Source organism: Dermacentor andersoni, chromosome 6, assembly GCF_023375885.2.
Source record: "Dermacentor andersoni chromosome 6, qqDerAnde1_hic_scaffold, whole genome shotgun sequence".
Classification (NCBI taxonomy): domain Eukaryota; kingdom Metazoa; phylum Arthropoda; class Arachnida; order Ixodida; family Ixodidae; genus Dermacentor; species Dermacentor andersoni.
The window spans coordinates 10,108,920-10,123,581 of NC_092819.1; the positions used below are offsets into that span (position 1 = coordinate 10,108,920).

General features: G+C 46.9%; 1 protein-coding gene across 1 annotated transcript in view; it reads right to left on the reverse strand.

Moving 5' to 3' along the window:
- The window catches only part of LOC140218916 (glutamyl aminopeptidase-like), a 28,163-nt gene extending 13,997 nt beyond the window's left edge, over positions 1-14,166 (reverse strand). Inside the window, exons 1-3 of the mRNA XM_072288609.1 lie at positions 13,779-14,166; positions 2,649-2,925; positions 1,685-1,840 (exon numbers count right to left, since the gene is read on the reverse strand). Coding sequence (XP_072144710.1) covers positions 1,685-1,840; positions 2,649-2,925; positions 13,779-14,166 — 821 coding nt within the window. The remainder of the gene's footprint in view (positions 1-1,684; positions 1,841-2,648; positions 2,926-13,778) is intronic.
- Between the last annotated feature and the right edge of the window lie 496 nt (positions 14,167-14,662).

The window sequence follows — 14,662 nt, forward strand, 5'->3', positions numbered from 1 at the left end:
GAAACACTGCGCGTGCGTAAACTTCTTTGGGAGAGCGCTAGGCATGATCGAGAGAACACGAAGCGCGTGTCTCTTGTTCGTGATGACTTGGAAATTGATGGTACACTGTTTGCATGGGACGACGCTAAGAACGAACGTGCAGCACTATCTAAACAACGGGGCGTCCCACACGACGTAATGCGTGTGCGGAAAGAAAACACTTAAGAATATTAAATTTTAATGCTCGAAGCCTTGTAAATAAAGTAGGAAAGTTTGGACTGTTACTTCTTGAACATGACCCGCATATAACAATAACTACCGAAATCTGGTTAGACGATAACATTAGTGACTCGGTTCTATCTCCTCCAAGCTATACTGTTTTCCATCGAGATCGCCCAACTAGGGATGGTGGCGTAGCCATAGTCTTAAGAAACCACTTATCTGGTGTTATGGGCCAAATAGATGGTCACGAAAGTTTGTTCGTGCGGGTTAACTGCTGGGGTAATTCTTTTATTGTATGTGCTGCGTATAGACCCCCCCTCTGGCTACCGCTGAATACATGTCCAAACTATGCGATTACATGGCGTTGTTCACTAATAAGAAGATTATACTCGCTGGTAATTTTAATATTGCTTGCATTGATAGGAGTAACCCCGCCTCATTATTTGATGCTGACACTAACCCGTTAGTGGATGTTATGATCATGTGTGATTTGAAACTAACTGTTACAGAGTATACCAGAGAAGTAGCTGGCACCTGTTCAAAAATTGATTTAATTTTTATTAGTAACGACATATCTACATACACTGTTGATGTAGTTGACGGTGTCTTGGATCATAAGGCGGTGTGTCTATCCTTTCTGCTAGGAGTTACGAAGTCGCACAAAAAACAAGAAAAAAAAAACTAATGAGGGATTTTACTAAAGCTGACGACCACGCCATAATGGACCGTTTTTGAGACTTCTGTGATAACATGATGGGCAACGTCACGACACTCTGGGATGCTCTAAAAGAGACTGTTCATTATTGCATTAACAAGTTTGTTCCTGACAAATATGTTCGTACTAACAAAAACAATCCGTGGATGGCCAGAGAAATTATCAATTTACGCCGTAGGCTAAAGCGAGCTAAAAGACAGAAGAAATGCCTCAGCATAATTACTGATCTAAAAGACAAGCTTGTTACTAAACTTTCCGATGTCAAAGTTACATATTTCACTAAATCATTGCCTGACTTCTTGATAAAAAGCCCTGATAAGTTATGGCGATATCTAGAAGAGATAAATGCTGTACCCCGTAAAATATTCGTTGATGGTTGTCTCGTGAATGAGGCCCCAAAAATTTCTGAGCAGTTTAACCAATAATTCTGTTGAGTATTTACCACTTCCGAGCACGAGGCAACGCATGATAACTCTCTCTCAGTAATGTCTCCCGATTTTATAACATATGAAGGTGTACTGTGTCTGCTAATTAAACTGAAAACGAAATCCTCAGGTGGTCCGGATAATATTCCGAACACATTTTTTCGTAAGTATGCCGAACCAGTTGCACATATTTTAACATATGCTTTCCGTCTTTCTTTCGAAAATTCCTTAATTCCTGATGATTGGCACCAGTAATATCATCGTACTAAACAAACCATTGTAAATCCGAAAGGCGCCTTTTCGCTAGGAGCAGGTTCATTGTGTCGTTTGGTCGATGGCATACCTTTCCTCCTGCTTTTGAACTGGCATAGTGGACAGTGCAGTGTAGCCTTCCGGTCTCACAATTGTCACAGTGAAGATGGCCTTAAAGTCTGGCTCGTCGAAGCACGGGAAGGCTCTTCGTGCGAATGTTGGTTCGAAGAACGTTAGCAGCAGGTGCCTGAAATAACAGACAAGCGAAAAAAATAAAAGAACGAGACAGCAAAACCGTCATTGTTATCAGCCCACTGCATGACAGGCACATCTTCCAGTGATCTTCAATTATTCCTGCTTTTGTCAGCCGATTCCAACCTATGCCTGCAATTTTTTTTTATCTCTTCACACCAGCAAATCTCCGACCATCCTCAACTACGTTTCCTCCCAATGACAGCCATGATGTTACTCTAATAGATCACAAGTTGTTTGCTGTGCGTGTTACAACTACACTTATTCAGCTTAATCCCAACTACAATGCCAGTCGCACATCGTTGCCTTATTAGCAATGCTGCTTTCTTTTTCTCGATTAGCTGCTGTATTTGAGCGTTATGGTATCGGCGCAAAGGCGCGTACCATAGACAGGTGGCTTCGCTCGCGCACATTTGCGTAGATCTAATGCCAGGTGCCTTTTCACGAGTTCTTGACCTCGGGATTATTTTGTAGCACGAAGTCGTTGTATCAATGTATCATGCACTCTGCAATAGATGAAAGATCGTGAAGGACAACTTAGAGGCCCTCTTGCAAGTGTTCTAAATATAAAAGGCTGATATAGTTTATTTGTTTCAGCGTAATTAAAATGTGTACAAAAATTGCTTATCGCGCCTAATGAGAATCTTGCGGGTGCAAAACCTCTGTTGCTGAAGAAATGGTGCATTATTAGCAGCAGCTGGAGAACAGGGTATTGCGTTGAAAAATAGAAATAGCTAAAGTTGCCATATAAGGGTAGGGGAGCCTCTCTGCAGGCGGCTGTGCACAGCCCCGCTCGTGCTTACTTGAGTGTTCCGTTGACGCGGTAGTGATACTTGTAGAAGCCTCTGTCGGTGCCCAGTTTTCCTCTGAACGCGATGCTCAGTATGTAGGACTCGTTAGCATGCAGCTTTTCGGCCAGCTGGATGTGGAGAAACTCCTCTTCCGGCTCGAGTGTCAAATGGTTGGCTTTGACTTTGGCGAAGGGAGGCTCGGAGTGACGCACCGTCACGCCAAGGCCCTTGTGGCTGCTTAGAGACAGCTCCAGCTCAGAAGATGCGTGCAGAGTGATGACCTGAGTTTCTGCAGCGCCGTGTAGACGGGTATGTGAGGGTGTGCTGTTCGATGTCTTTGCAACATTATCGCTATACATTGACTACTGCACTTACTGAAACAAAATAGATGAAAAGGCTGGGTAGAGTGAATAGTTAAGTAAGTAAAGTGGAAAGTTGGGCTAGTTGGTGAGTAATCATCATACCTTGCTGGTGAAGCAGCGCACTGACACGGACACAGTGAAGACACACAAGAAAAGACGACACTCGCTGCACCCGCAACTATTTTATTTCTAAACATATACTTCATATTTATATACCTGCGCACCCTCAGGCGTCAAAGATGACCAAGGCAAGATTAAAGGCATTTTTTAAAAATCATTTGCCCGCGCATACTCGGGCGTCAAAGAAATGGCACCTATCTATCATGGTGTGCAATCCTTCGTAATTTGTTGCAACCCTAACAACCATTTTTATTACACAATTTTTTTTCTTCCTCTTTAGTGCGCTTCCAAAAAGGCAACCTCACCATGGCTTAGATGTACAGATGGCTGACTGATACAACCCTCTCCCCTCTTGTGAATGTGAAAGCCTTCGATTATTTCCCTGGTTAGCTGATCCTTATGGTGCGATAAAACTGTGGTATAATTGTAAAGCGGCCAGCACCCATGTTGTGAGCAGTGCCCCTTAATGTGGGAATGAATGTTTCCCTCCTGTGGGCCTTTTGTGCTCCAAAAGTCTTGTGTTTACACGCCGACCCGTTTGGCCGATGTATACTTTTCCACACGATATGGGCAAACAGTAGACTACGGATGACCTGCACTCGACAAGTTTTTCTTTATGCTTGACCGTGCACTTACGACCACTTACTTTTACTTTTGTTCAAACTCTACGATCCAGTCCGGCACATATTTTTCCGAGTTTGTTCGGCGCTGAAAAAACTACTCGTAGACCATATCTGCCACCTACGTTTTTTAAGTTATGCGCAATTTTGTGTGCATATGGCAGCGACACAATTTTTTTTGCTGTCAATCTCTTTTCTGTTGCGCTCTTTCTGATGGCCATTGCGCACATAACAAATCAACTTATAAGCTGATGTGCAGAGTACATGTTTTTCATATCCTGCATTCTTTAGTCTGATAACCTGTTGGCTGAGAGTCTCTCTTATTTTTTCCGGGCAAGACTTAGTTAAGGCCGCCCTCAGGCACGAGAAAGCTATGCCACTTTTTACAATTTTAGAGTGTCCCGAATTATAGCTAAGCAAGGGTTTTTGTGATCGCGGATTGTATGACCAGCAAACGTGGTCCGGTGTGGAAGTTAACGCCAAATCTAAAAACTGTAGCTTGCCATTCTTCCGCAACTCTACAGTGAAAGCCAGTCCTTGGCTGTCGCCCTTGAACACTTTTAAGACTTCTTTCACTCTTACGTCCAAAACAACATGTTCGACTAAAACCAAAAAATCGTCCACAAAGCGGAACACTTTTACCGCTAGGCCTTTAATGTTTGCATCTATCGCTTTGCCTATGCTACCTGAAAAAATTGTGCTATGTACCGGAGCTACTTTTGAGCCTATACATATACCGGACTTTCGTCTGTACATAACATTATTCCACATTACAAAGGTGGACTCAAGGTAAAAGGTTAATAGTTCAAGAAATGTATTAACTGATACGCCACATTTGCTGACAAAATCCATCTCGTCGTTGTCTTCCGTTATACAATTCCTAACACTCGATAATAAGGGGCCATGCGGAATATTATAATACAGATCCTGTACATCTATGCTGAAGAATTCACATCTTCCAGGGTTAGACGTGCTTAGGTACGTTGCTAACGTTTCAGAGTATGGTAAAACGAACGGATCGGTAACTATCAAGCCATTAAGGTGGTATTGAAGAAATGAAGAGACAACGAATTTCCACGAGTCCCTTTCTGATACTATGGCTCTGAACGGAACGCCAACCTTACGTGTTTTTGCCACGAAAAACAATTCGAGGTGTAGGTTGCACGAGCGCTTAACTGCTGAAGCAAGTCGCTCAAAATTGTTGCTTGCCAGTAATGTGACTGCTTTATCCCTCACCTTTTTAGCTTTTACGTCGACACGTACGAAATTCTTTCTGACCGCTGTCATCGCCTTCTCTTGGAAGAGACCTTCAGGCACGACTACAAAACAACCTTCCTTATCAAAAGTCAGAAACCGTAAATCGTTCTTCACGCCAAAGTTCAGTAGATTTCTTCCGTGTTGTTCTTTTCTGTCGGCGGTCATTGTCTTGGAAAGCACATCCATACACTCTGTGATGAAACGTGGACGCTTTTCGTCGGCCACACGACGTGCCATGGTCTTAGTCAGTGCTACTTTTTCTGGTGGAGTGAAGGCCGGCTCGAAGCAGAACTTCGGACCGAGTCCAAGAATCCTTTTGTAGTTCTCGGGAACGGTGGTGTCTCCCAAGGTGACTACCCTGCCTTCCGGTGGTTTGTGCTTCTTTGGTCTGGGTAGGTGTGGTCTCGTGGTCGCCCACAACCATTCCGCCAAACTGTCGGACGCCCTACACTATTATGGCGATATGCGTCTGCAAGGCAAGAGTGGCATCTTGGCATGTAAGGTACAACGTGTGCACCCAGGAACTCTAAACCATGTGCGGTTTCCTTCAGCCATCTTCAACACACTCAAAACGAATTTGTAGGATTGTGAAAGCCGAATTATGGAGACAAGCAAGACATTTCAAGGATTCCCTGAGAGTAACGTGCGCATTGCTTCATGATCGAGAGCACAACAAACGCTTCAGGGAATGGTGTAGGACGTCCGACAGTTTGGCGGAATGGTTGTGGGTGACCACGAGACCACACCTACCCAGACCAAAGAAGCACAGACCACCGGAAGGCAGGGTAGTCACCTTGGGAGACACCACTGTTCCCGAGAACTACAAAAGGATTCTTGGACTCGGTCCGAAGTTCTGCTTCGAGCCGGCCTTCACTCCACCAGAAAAAGTAGCACTGACCAAGACCATGGCACGTCATGTGACCGAAGAAGAGCGTCCACGTTTCATCAGAGAGTGTATGGATGTGCTTTCCAGGACAATGACCGCCGACAGAAAAGAACAACACGTAAGGAATCTAGTGAACTGAAAAGATTTTGCGCCAAAAAACAACACACACAAGAAAGACGACGACACCACGAGCGCCCGTGGTGGCGTCGTCTTTCTTGTGTGTGTTGTTTTTTGGCGCAAGATCTTCTTGTGTGTGTTGTTTTTTGGCGCAAAATCTTTTCAGTATGCAAGATCACCAACTAGTCCAGCACTTAACTCTTCTAATCTAGTGCACTTTGGCGTGAAGAACGATTTACGGTTTCTGATTTCTGATAAGGAAGGTTGTTTTGTAGTCGTGCCTGAAGGTCTCTTCCAAGAGAAGGCGATGACAGCGGTCAGAAAGAATTTCGTACGTGTCGACGTAAAAGCTAAAAAGGTGAGGGATAAAGCAGTCACATTACTGGCAAGCAACAATTTTGAGCGACTTGCTTCAGCAGTTAAGCGCTCGTGCAACCTACACCTCGAATTGTTTTTCCGTGGCAAAAACACATAAGGTTGGCGTTCCGTTCAGAGCCATAGTATCAGAAAGGGACTCATGGCAATTGGTTGTCTCTTCATTTCTTCAAAACCACCTTAATGGCTTGATAGTTACCGATCCGTTCGTTTTACGAAACTCTGAAACGTTAGTAACGTACTTAAGCACGTCTAACCCTGGAAGATGTGAATTCTTCAGCATAGATGTACAGGATCTGTATTATACTATTCCGCATGGTCCCTTATTATCGAGTGTTAGGAATTGTATAACGGAAGACAACGACGAGATGATTTTGTCAGCAAATGTGGCGCATCAGTTAATACATTTCTTGAACTATTAACCTTTTACCTTGTGTTCACCTTTGTAATGTGGAATAATGTTATGTACAGACGAAAGTCCGGTATATGTATAGGCTCAAAAGTAGCTCCGGTACATAGCACAATTTTTGAGGTAGCATAGACAAAGCGATAGATGCAAACATTAGAGGCCTAGCGGTAAAAGTGTTCCGCTTGGTGGACGATTTTTTGGTTTTAGTCGAACATGGTGTTTTGGACGTAAGAGTGAATGAAGTCTTAAAAGTGTTCAAGGGCAACAGCCAAGGACTGGCTTCCACTGTAGAGTTGCCGAAGAATGGCAAGCTACAGTTTTTAGATTTGGCGTTAACTTCCACACCGGACCGCGTTTGCTGGTCATACAATCCGCGATCAGAAAAACCCTTGATTAGCTATAATTGGGGACACTCTAAAATTGTAAAAAGTGGCATAGCTTTCTCGTGCCTGAGGGCGGCCTTAACTAAGTCTTGCCCGGAAAAAATAAAAGAGACTTTCAGCCAATAGGTTATAAGACTAAAGAATGCAGGATATGAAAAACATGTACTCTGCACATCAGCTTATAAGTTGATTTGTTATGTACGCAATGGCCATCAGAAAGAGCGCAACAGAAAAGGGATTGACAGCAAAAAAATTCTGTCACTACCATATGCACACAAAATTGCGCATAACTTATATAACGTAGGTGGCAGATATGGTCTACGAGTAGTTTTTTCAGCGCCGAACAAACTCGGAAAAATATGTGCCGGACTGGATCGTAGAGTTTCAACAAAAGTAAAAGTAAGTGGTCGTAAGTGCACGGTCAAGCATAAAGAAAAACTTGTCGAGTGCAGGTCATCCGTAGTGTACTGTTTGCCCATATCGTGTGGAAAAGCATACATCGGCCAAGCGGGTCGGCGTGTAAACACAAGACTTTTGGAGCACAAAAGGTCACTGGGGGGAAACATTCATTCCCGCATTAAGGGGCACTGCTCACAACATGGGTGCTGGCCGCTTTACAATGATACCACAGTTTTATCGCACCATAAGGATCAGCTAACCAGGGAAATAATCGAAGCCTTTCACATTCACAAGAGGGGAGAGGGTTGTATCAGTCAGCCATCTGTACATCCAAGCCATGGTGAGGTTGCCTTTCTGGAAGCACACTAAAAAGGAAGAAAAAAATTGTGTAATAAAAATGGTTGTTAGGGTTGCAACAAATTACGATAGGATTGCACACCATGATAGATAGGTGCCATTTCTTTGACGCCCGAGTATGCGCGGGCAAATGATTTTTAAAAATGCCTTTAATCTTGCCTTGATCATCTTTGACGCCTGAGGGTGCGCATGTATATAAATATGAAGTATGTGTTCTGAAATAAAATAGTTGCGAGTGCAGCGAGTGTCGTCTTTTCTTGTGTGTCTTCACTGTGTCCGTGTCAGTGCGCTGCTTCACCAGCAAGGTATGATGAAGTTAAGTAATGTTTTGACTGAGGCGTACTTGTTAGGTTGAATGCTACGACATATTATCAGCATGGGCTGGTTGGTGAAGCCTTACTTCATCAAGGGAGCAGCATTCTTTTGCGCATGCATAATTCATCAGGAAGGATAGAAGGCGTCGCCTCGGACTGTATGCTGCTGTGCGTATGGTTGTACTAACAACTGAATGGTTATTAGTAGCACTCCGTCCTGTCATCTTCTGTACTTCCGTATTAAATGTCCGCAAAAGAAAAGAAAGGCTTTTCCTTGATGAAAGCATGTAGGGGAGGGCGAGGTGGGTATTACTAAAATATCCCAGACGTGTGCAAGCAACTATGCCGCACGGATCCATCAGAGTATACGCCAGTGACCGTGACAACACTGTCATGCGATGTAAGCGCAACGCGACGCTCCATTGTAGCGTTCTGCAAGTAAGCCTTTTGTTTAGCTGCTACCGGTAGCGAAATGTTTCCAGAAAGTTGAAGTTGTGGGGCGTAATCAATTACAGCGGGGGAACACGCACAATATGCATGGCAGGAAAGACACAACACACCATTGTGTATGTCTGCTCCCTTGTTCGTCTTGTGCGTGTGTGGTTCCAGCACTGTATATATTGCGATGTACTCCTATTCGCTCTCAACCTTAGCCCCTAAATGCCTCCGCATGAGAGACAGTCGCGATTCTGTGTCGGTTGGTTTGTCAGCAAGGTACCTCATTTCTCGGTGCATGGCCGCCCTGGAACGCTAGGTAGCGCTCGAGCGCGGCTGTAGACAGTGTTCCTGCGTTAGCGGCGTTAGATGAATGATTTATGATCAGTACAACCTTGATACTTGTTCCATGAAACAGTTAAAGCAGATTCACAGTTTGAAGTTGGTGATTCTGACTTCAGAAAATCAACGGCGCAACATAGATGCGGACAAAGAACAGATAGGACACTCCTGTCCTGTCGCATTTATGTTCTTTGCTATGTTTTACTATGTTCTTTCTACGCGTCTATTTTGCGGAGTTGATTTCCTGAGGTATATGGAAGTGCTTTCAAATGAATCTGATTTCGATGCGAGACTTTTCTGCAACATTGTCGCGGCCATTTAGCCGACACAGAAGCGGTTCTATGAAATTAGGTATTAACTTGTGCAGCGAAATTAGTCCTAACTACAATATTGCCTGTTTATGTAGATTCTCCTACACAGGACGCTGTGATCAAGTGTAGTTTTCCTCCCAGGGTTAACCGAGGCAGAGCCTTCTTCACAGGTGCACTTTCTTCTTTCTTCTATGATTACAAAACTTAACAAAGTGGTTTCGCGGGTGTTGTAGTCTTTGTTTGCAGCTGCAGCGTACCCATAAGACCGTGCTAGAAGAAAACTGTAAATTGACACACACACCAGGCCTCCGTTGTTACGAACATTGCATTCCCTGTGGCGCTGGTTAAGTCTGGGATGCGTATTGTCGGCAAAAGTCAAAGCACGAACGCAAAATATGAGGGGTGTAACCTCATTGTTCGGCATTGAATGAGAGTAACATGCGCCATCGCTCAGTCACCTCGTTAGTGAAGATGTTCTACCTTTCAAAATGGAGTGTACACAAGTTTTAATCGTGCTGACGTCAGAAACAGTGAATTATGGGAAGCTCACAGGTTCTTTCTTATTTATTTTGACTTGTTCACGTGTCATTTGAGTGAGTGAGTGAAGAAAATTTACTACAGGTCCGGCGAGGACGCGAACTCGTCGCGCACCGGGCTAGTCCCGCGTCGGGACCGGCAGGTGTAGCCTACCGGCCCGGTCGCGGGCACGCCGGGCAGTCAGGATTTGCTTTTCTAGAGCGGGGCTACGCAGAAGCGAGTCCCACTCCTCCTTGATGAACTTGGGGTATGTCGACCCGCACTCTCAGAGCATGTGCGCTAGAGTGGAGGTCTGCCCGCAGGAGGGGCAGGCGTCGTCGCGATACACGTCCGGTTAACCTCGTGGAGAACGGACAGACACGGATACTTGCTGGTCTGCAGAAGCCTAAGCGAAACGGCTTGCGCCCTATTCAACTTGGGGTGAGGGGGTGGAAAGACCCTTCTAGACATGTATAAGAATTTAATAATCTCGTTGTGAGTAGCGGGAGCGTCCCTGTGGCCGTAGGGAGGAGGGGAGTCGGTGCTTCTTGCAAAGGAAGCGCGGTCGGTGAGGTCACGCGCACCCTCGTGAGCAGACTCATCGAGGTTCGGGGGAGCACCCTCGACCGACCCTACGTGAGCGGGAAACCAGTGGATTGAATGATGCATGAGAGCATATCGACTTGAGCTGCTAAGAAGACGAGCAGCTTGCTTGGCGGTGCAACCCTTCTGAAAAGCCCTAACTGCCGTTTTGGAATCGCTATATATCTCGGAGCCACGACCGTCTAGCAGGGCGAGGGCGATGGCGGCTTGCTCGGCGACTCCGGGGTCTGAAGTGCGAATGGAGGCACTATTGTAAATCTTGCCGCTGGAGTCGACCACAACGATGGCAAAGGTCTTCCCATCGCTGTACTCCGCGGCGTCGACGAAGCTTGCTCTAATGTCTCGTTGCTTAATCTGTTTGAGGATGGCTGCTGCTCTGGCCTTGCGTCTACCCTCGTTATGGACAGGATAGACGTTTCGGGGCGCAGGGGCCACTTCGAACTTGTCTCGAATGCACCTAAGGATAGGAGTACTGACCATCGGGAATCCCGCAGGTTGGTAACCCAGCTCTTCGAGGATGTGTTTACCTGCCGCTCTGGTGCTCAGGCGAGTGAGTTGCGCGCGTTCTTGGGCTTCAGCAATCTCCTCGGCAGTGTTATGCACCCCCAGCTTGAGGAGATCCTCGGTATGGGTCCTGATGGGTAGCCCGAGAGCCCTCTTGACCACTTTGCGGATGAGAGCGTTGAGCTTGTCTCGCTCCGCTCTGAGCCAGTTGTGCATAGAAATTGTGTACGTAAAGTGACATAGTACGAAGGCATTGATAAGCCTGAGGAGATTGTTTTCCTTCATTCCTCGGTGCCGGTTTGCTATTCTGCGAACGAGGCGTAAAGCGTTGTCCGTTTTTGCGATGATCTTGTGGAGAGCCGTTCCGTTACCGCCGTTGAATTCGACAAACATGCCCAGGACCCGAATAACGTCGACCCTGGGTATCACCCCCCCGTCACAAGTGCGAAGACTGATGCTGCTTTTGGAGACTGGCTTCCAATATTTGGGTCTGCCTCCCTTCTCTCTTCTGTAAAGCCGAAGCTCCGACTTGGCGGGGGAGCATCGAAGTCCGGTGGGGCGGAGATACTCCTCGATCACGTCGATCGCCTCCTGCATGGATTCTTCGACTCTGCCCTCGCAGCCACCGGAGCACCATAAGGTGATGTCGTCGGCGTATATGGTGTGCTTGACACCCTCTACGCGTGCCAACCTCTCGGAAAGACCAATCATACAGATGTTAAACAGTGTGGGTGAGATGACGGCGCCCTGAGGAGTGCCCCGCCCTCCGAGGGGCACATCGTTGGAGCGGAAGTCCCCCATGCGAAGCTTGGCCTTCCTGTCCGTTAGGAAAGATCTGACGTAGCTATGGAATCTGGAACCGAGGCCCAGGTCTAAAATGGTCTTTACGATGAAGCTGTGGAGCACGTTGTCGAAAGCTTTCTCGAGGTCCAGACCGAGCAAAGCCTTGACGTCCCTGGAACGGCCATCCACACTCTGATGCTTTATTAGCTTCATTGCATCCTGCGTCGAGAGTCCGGCGTGGAAGCCGATCATGTTGTACGTGTAAACCTCGTTGTCTTCGAGGTACCCGTTGACCCTGTTGAGGACGACGCGCTCCATGACCTTGCGTTAGAGAAATCGGCCTGAGGTTCTCGATGTTTGGGGCCTTGCCGGGCTTGGGAATGAGCACCGTGCAGGCCATCTTCCATTCTGCAGGAACAACGCCGCTATTCCAGGACTTGTTGATTTTGTCGGTCAGAAAGACGATCGACATGTCCTCGAGGTTTCTCAGCATTCTGTTGGTAACTCCGTCTGGACCCGGCGCAGACGCGGTTGAGCGCGAAGATGGCCTGTCTGACCTCGGCAATGGAGAAGTCTTCGTCGAGCTCGGGGCGTGGTGGGCCTCGGTAGTCCGGGAGTTGGGTCACTGGATCTCCGTCGCGACGGACGGGCAAGTACTTCTGTACGAGTCATTTCACGTCAATTCACGTGTCATTTTATGACTGTATAGTGTCAACTCGTCCAGCAAGTGACTATGCTGTAGCTCCAGACGTTTACGCATGGATGGGTCAACAGACGTCAATAGCGCGATGTAGGTAAAACACATCAATAAGATTTCTTCGAAATCTTTTAGGGCATGAATAATTAGTGCGTGCCTATATAGTCCTGACAAATATGCAAAAGAAGCAATACCAATGGATGGCTAGCATTATAACGCTCGTTTCGCGTGCGAGAACGTGTGCGTAAAAAAACTCACCGATGATTACGATACTCCCTAATGCGAAATTTGAGCGCAGCTGTATACGTGTTTTCATATCGCGATATAGTGAGGCAATGAATTTCAGAGAGACATGTAGCAGAGTCGGCAATCGTATAAAATCTGATCTGCGGGTTAAGCGCGTCAGCTTTTATACGTGACTCGTCGAAGGTTCCAGTATAATCGCTGGTGCCGCGTGGCTTCCAGAAAGTACTACACAATCCGCGCTGCGCATACAACCAGATTACAAAGCAAACACAAACCATTAAAGTCGAAACAAGCGCGAACGAGACGAAACCAAGCAAACCAAACAAGCGCGAGCGAGAGGTGACGTGAGCAGACAATAATACGAAACGAACGATTCGGCTGAGACCAGATACGAGTATGCAACGAGTGGTAGGGTGGGTCCGTGTGACACCCGTTTCCTGCACGCACGTCCCTGAAGGAGCCGCGCTCATTGGTCTCCGCCGCCCGCTGATCGCGACTTTCATCTCCCGCTCCGCGTTCGCTTTCTAAAATATACTCAAGCTTACCATAATTCAAACTACAGCTAATAAAAGCATGAAGAGTCCGTTTTCTTAAGTCATGCTATGACTGTGTTATGACTTTTTAAATACATTGACGCGTATACAGAGCTGGTCTACTAGCGAGATTTGATTAGGCTTGAGCGTCCGCCTCGTCTAATGACAACCAATTGACCTGCGTAAAGTTCTTACGGGACATACAGTGGGACATACTTTCGCAGCACCGGCTAGCTGCATGCATATTGAAGAATGTGCGAGCTGCGACGACCCAGACAACCCGAAAATTTTAATCATTTTGCCCTTGTCAGCAACTCCGCAGAAGGTGAATTTCGGGAAATGTGAAGCTTGAATATTGGCGGAGTTTAACGTCAAGACCAACTGAAGACCAACTTCTTCCTAGAACACGATGGTATTTCACTGTGCCTAAGGTTTACACGACTACGGCATTGCAGCAAGAAGTCAGGACAGGGTTCGGTTTATGCGCTCACAGACAACAAAAGGAATCTGGCGAAAATGCACGTTTGTCACAAGTACGGATTGACGATGCCACTACAGAGTAAAGGCGCGCACCTTCCGTGCAGTTGAAGCGTATGTCGACGTGTCCGCGGAAAGTGTCCACCTGCTTGGGCTTTCCCTCCAAATGGGGCTGCAGCTCGAGTGCGTAGTGGACGGGCACCAGGTGTCGGGGCAGGCGGCGCGTGTGGTGGCCCTTCCCCGCGGACGGCGCCACAATGTCGTGGCTCAGGTAGGCCTGGCGGTCGACCAGGGACCACGGTTGCGGCGGCAACACGTCCTCGGACGGCGACGGCGGCCCGGACTCGCCCGCGGCCAGCGGAAATAATTGGTGCTGGATGAACACGCGCCTTTCGGTGGCGATGAAGATCACCAGGATGATCACCACCGCCGTGGTCACCGTGCCGATAACCACGCCATTCGTGAGCCGGTCGATGCGGCCCATCCTCTGCGGAGAACGCCCCCTAGTCAGATCCTCCACGAAAACCGACCAACGTTATGAGCAGCTGAGCAATCCTGCCATCCGTCGGCTTGTCCGCGGCCGGTCGAAATCACAGTACCTTTCGTACACAATCCATTAATTGACTTCTACATGGGCGCCAGACCTCACTTATACGTCTAGGGGAACAGCTCTGAATTATCGGCATGACGAGGGCCTCTATACCATCACACGTATACGCTTGTTAGGCAGTGATAACTCGATGAATATTGTCTGCGACAGTTACATGAACGTATATAGAACTAGAACAGATCTATGATGTACACAAGTTACCACAGTTATTAATGTGACAAGCGAAACAAGTCGTGGAGAAATACATAAATAATACTGACGTGAAAGATCGCGATGAAACAAGAACAGAAGAAACATATATACACTGGACTGGCGCTGTACACTGTGAAAATATTTTAAAATAATAATGCATCATTTTTTACGATCACTT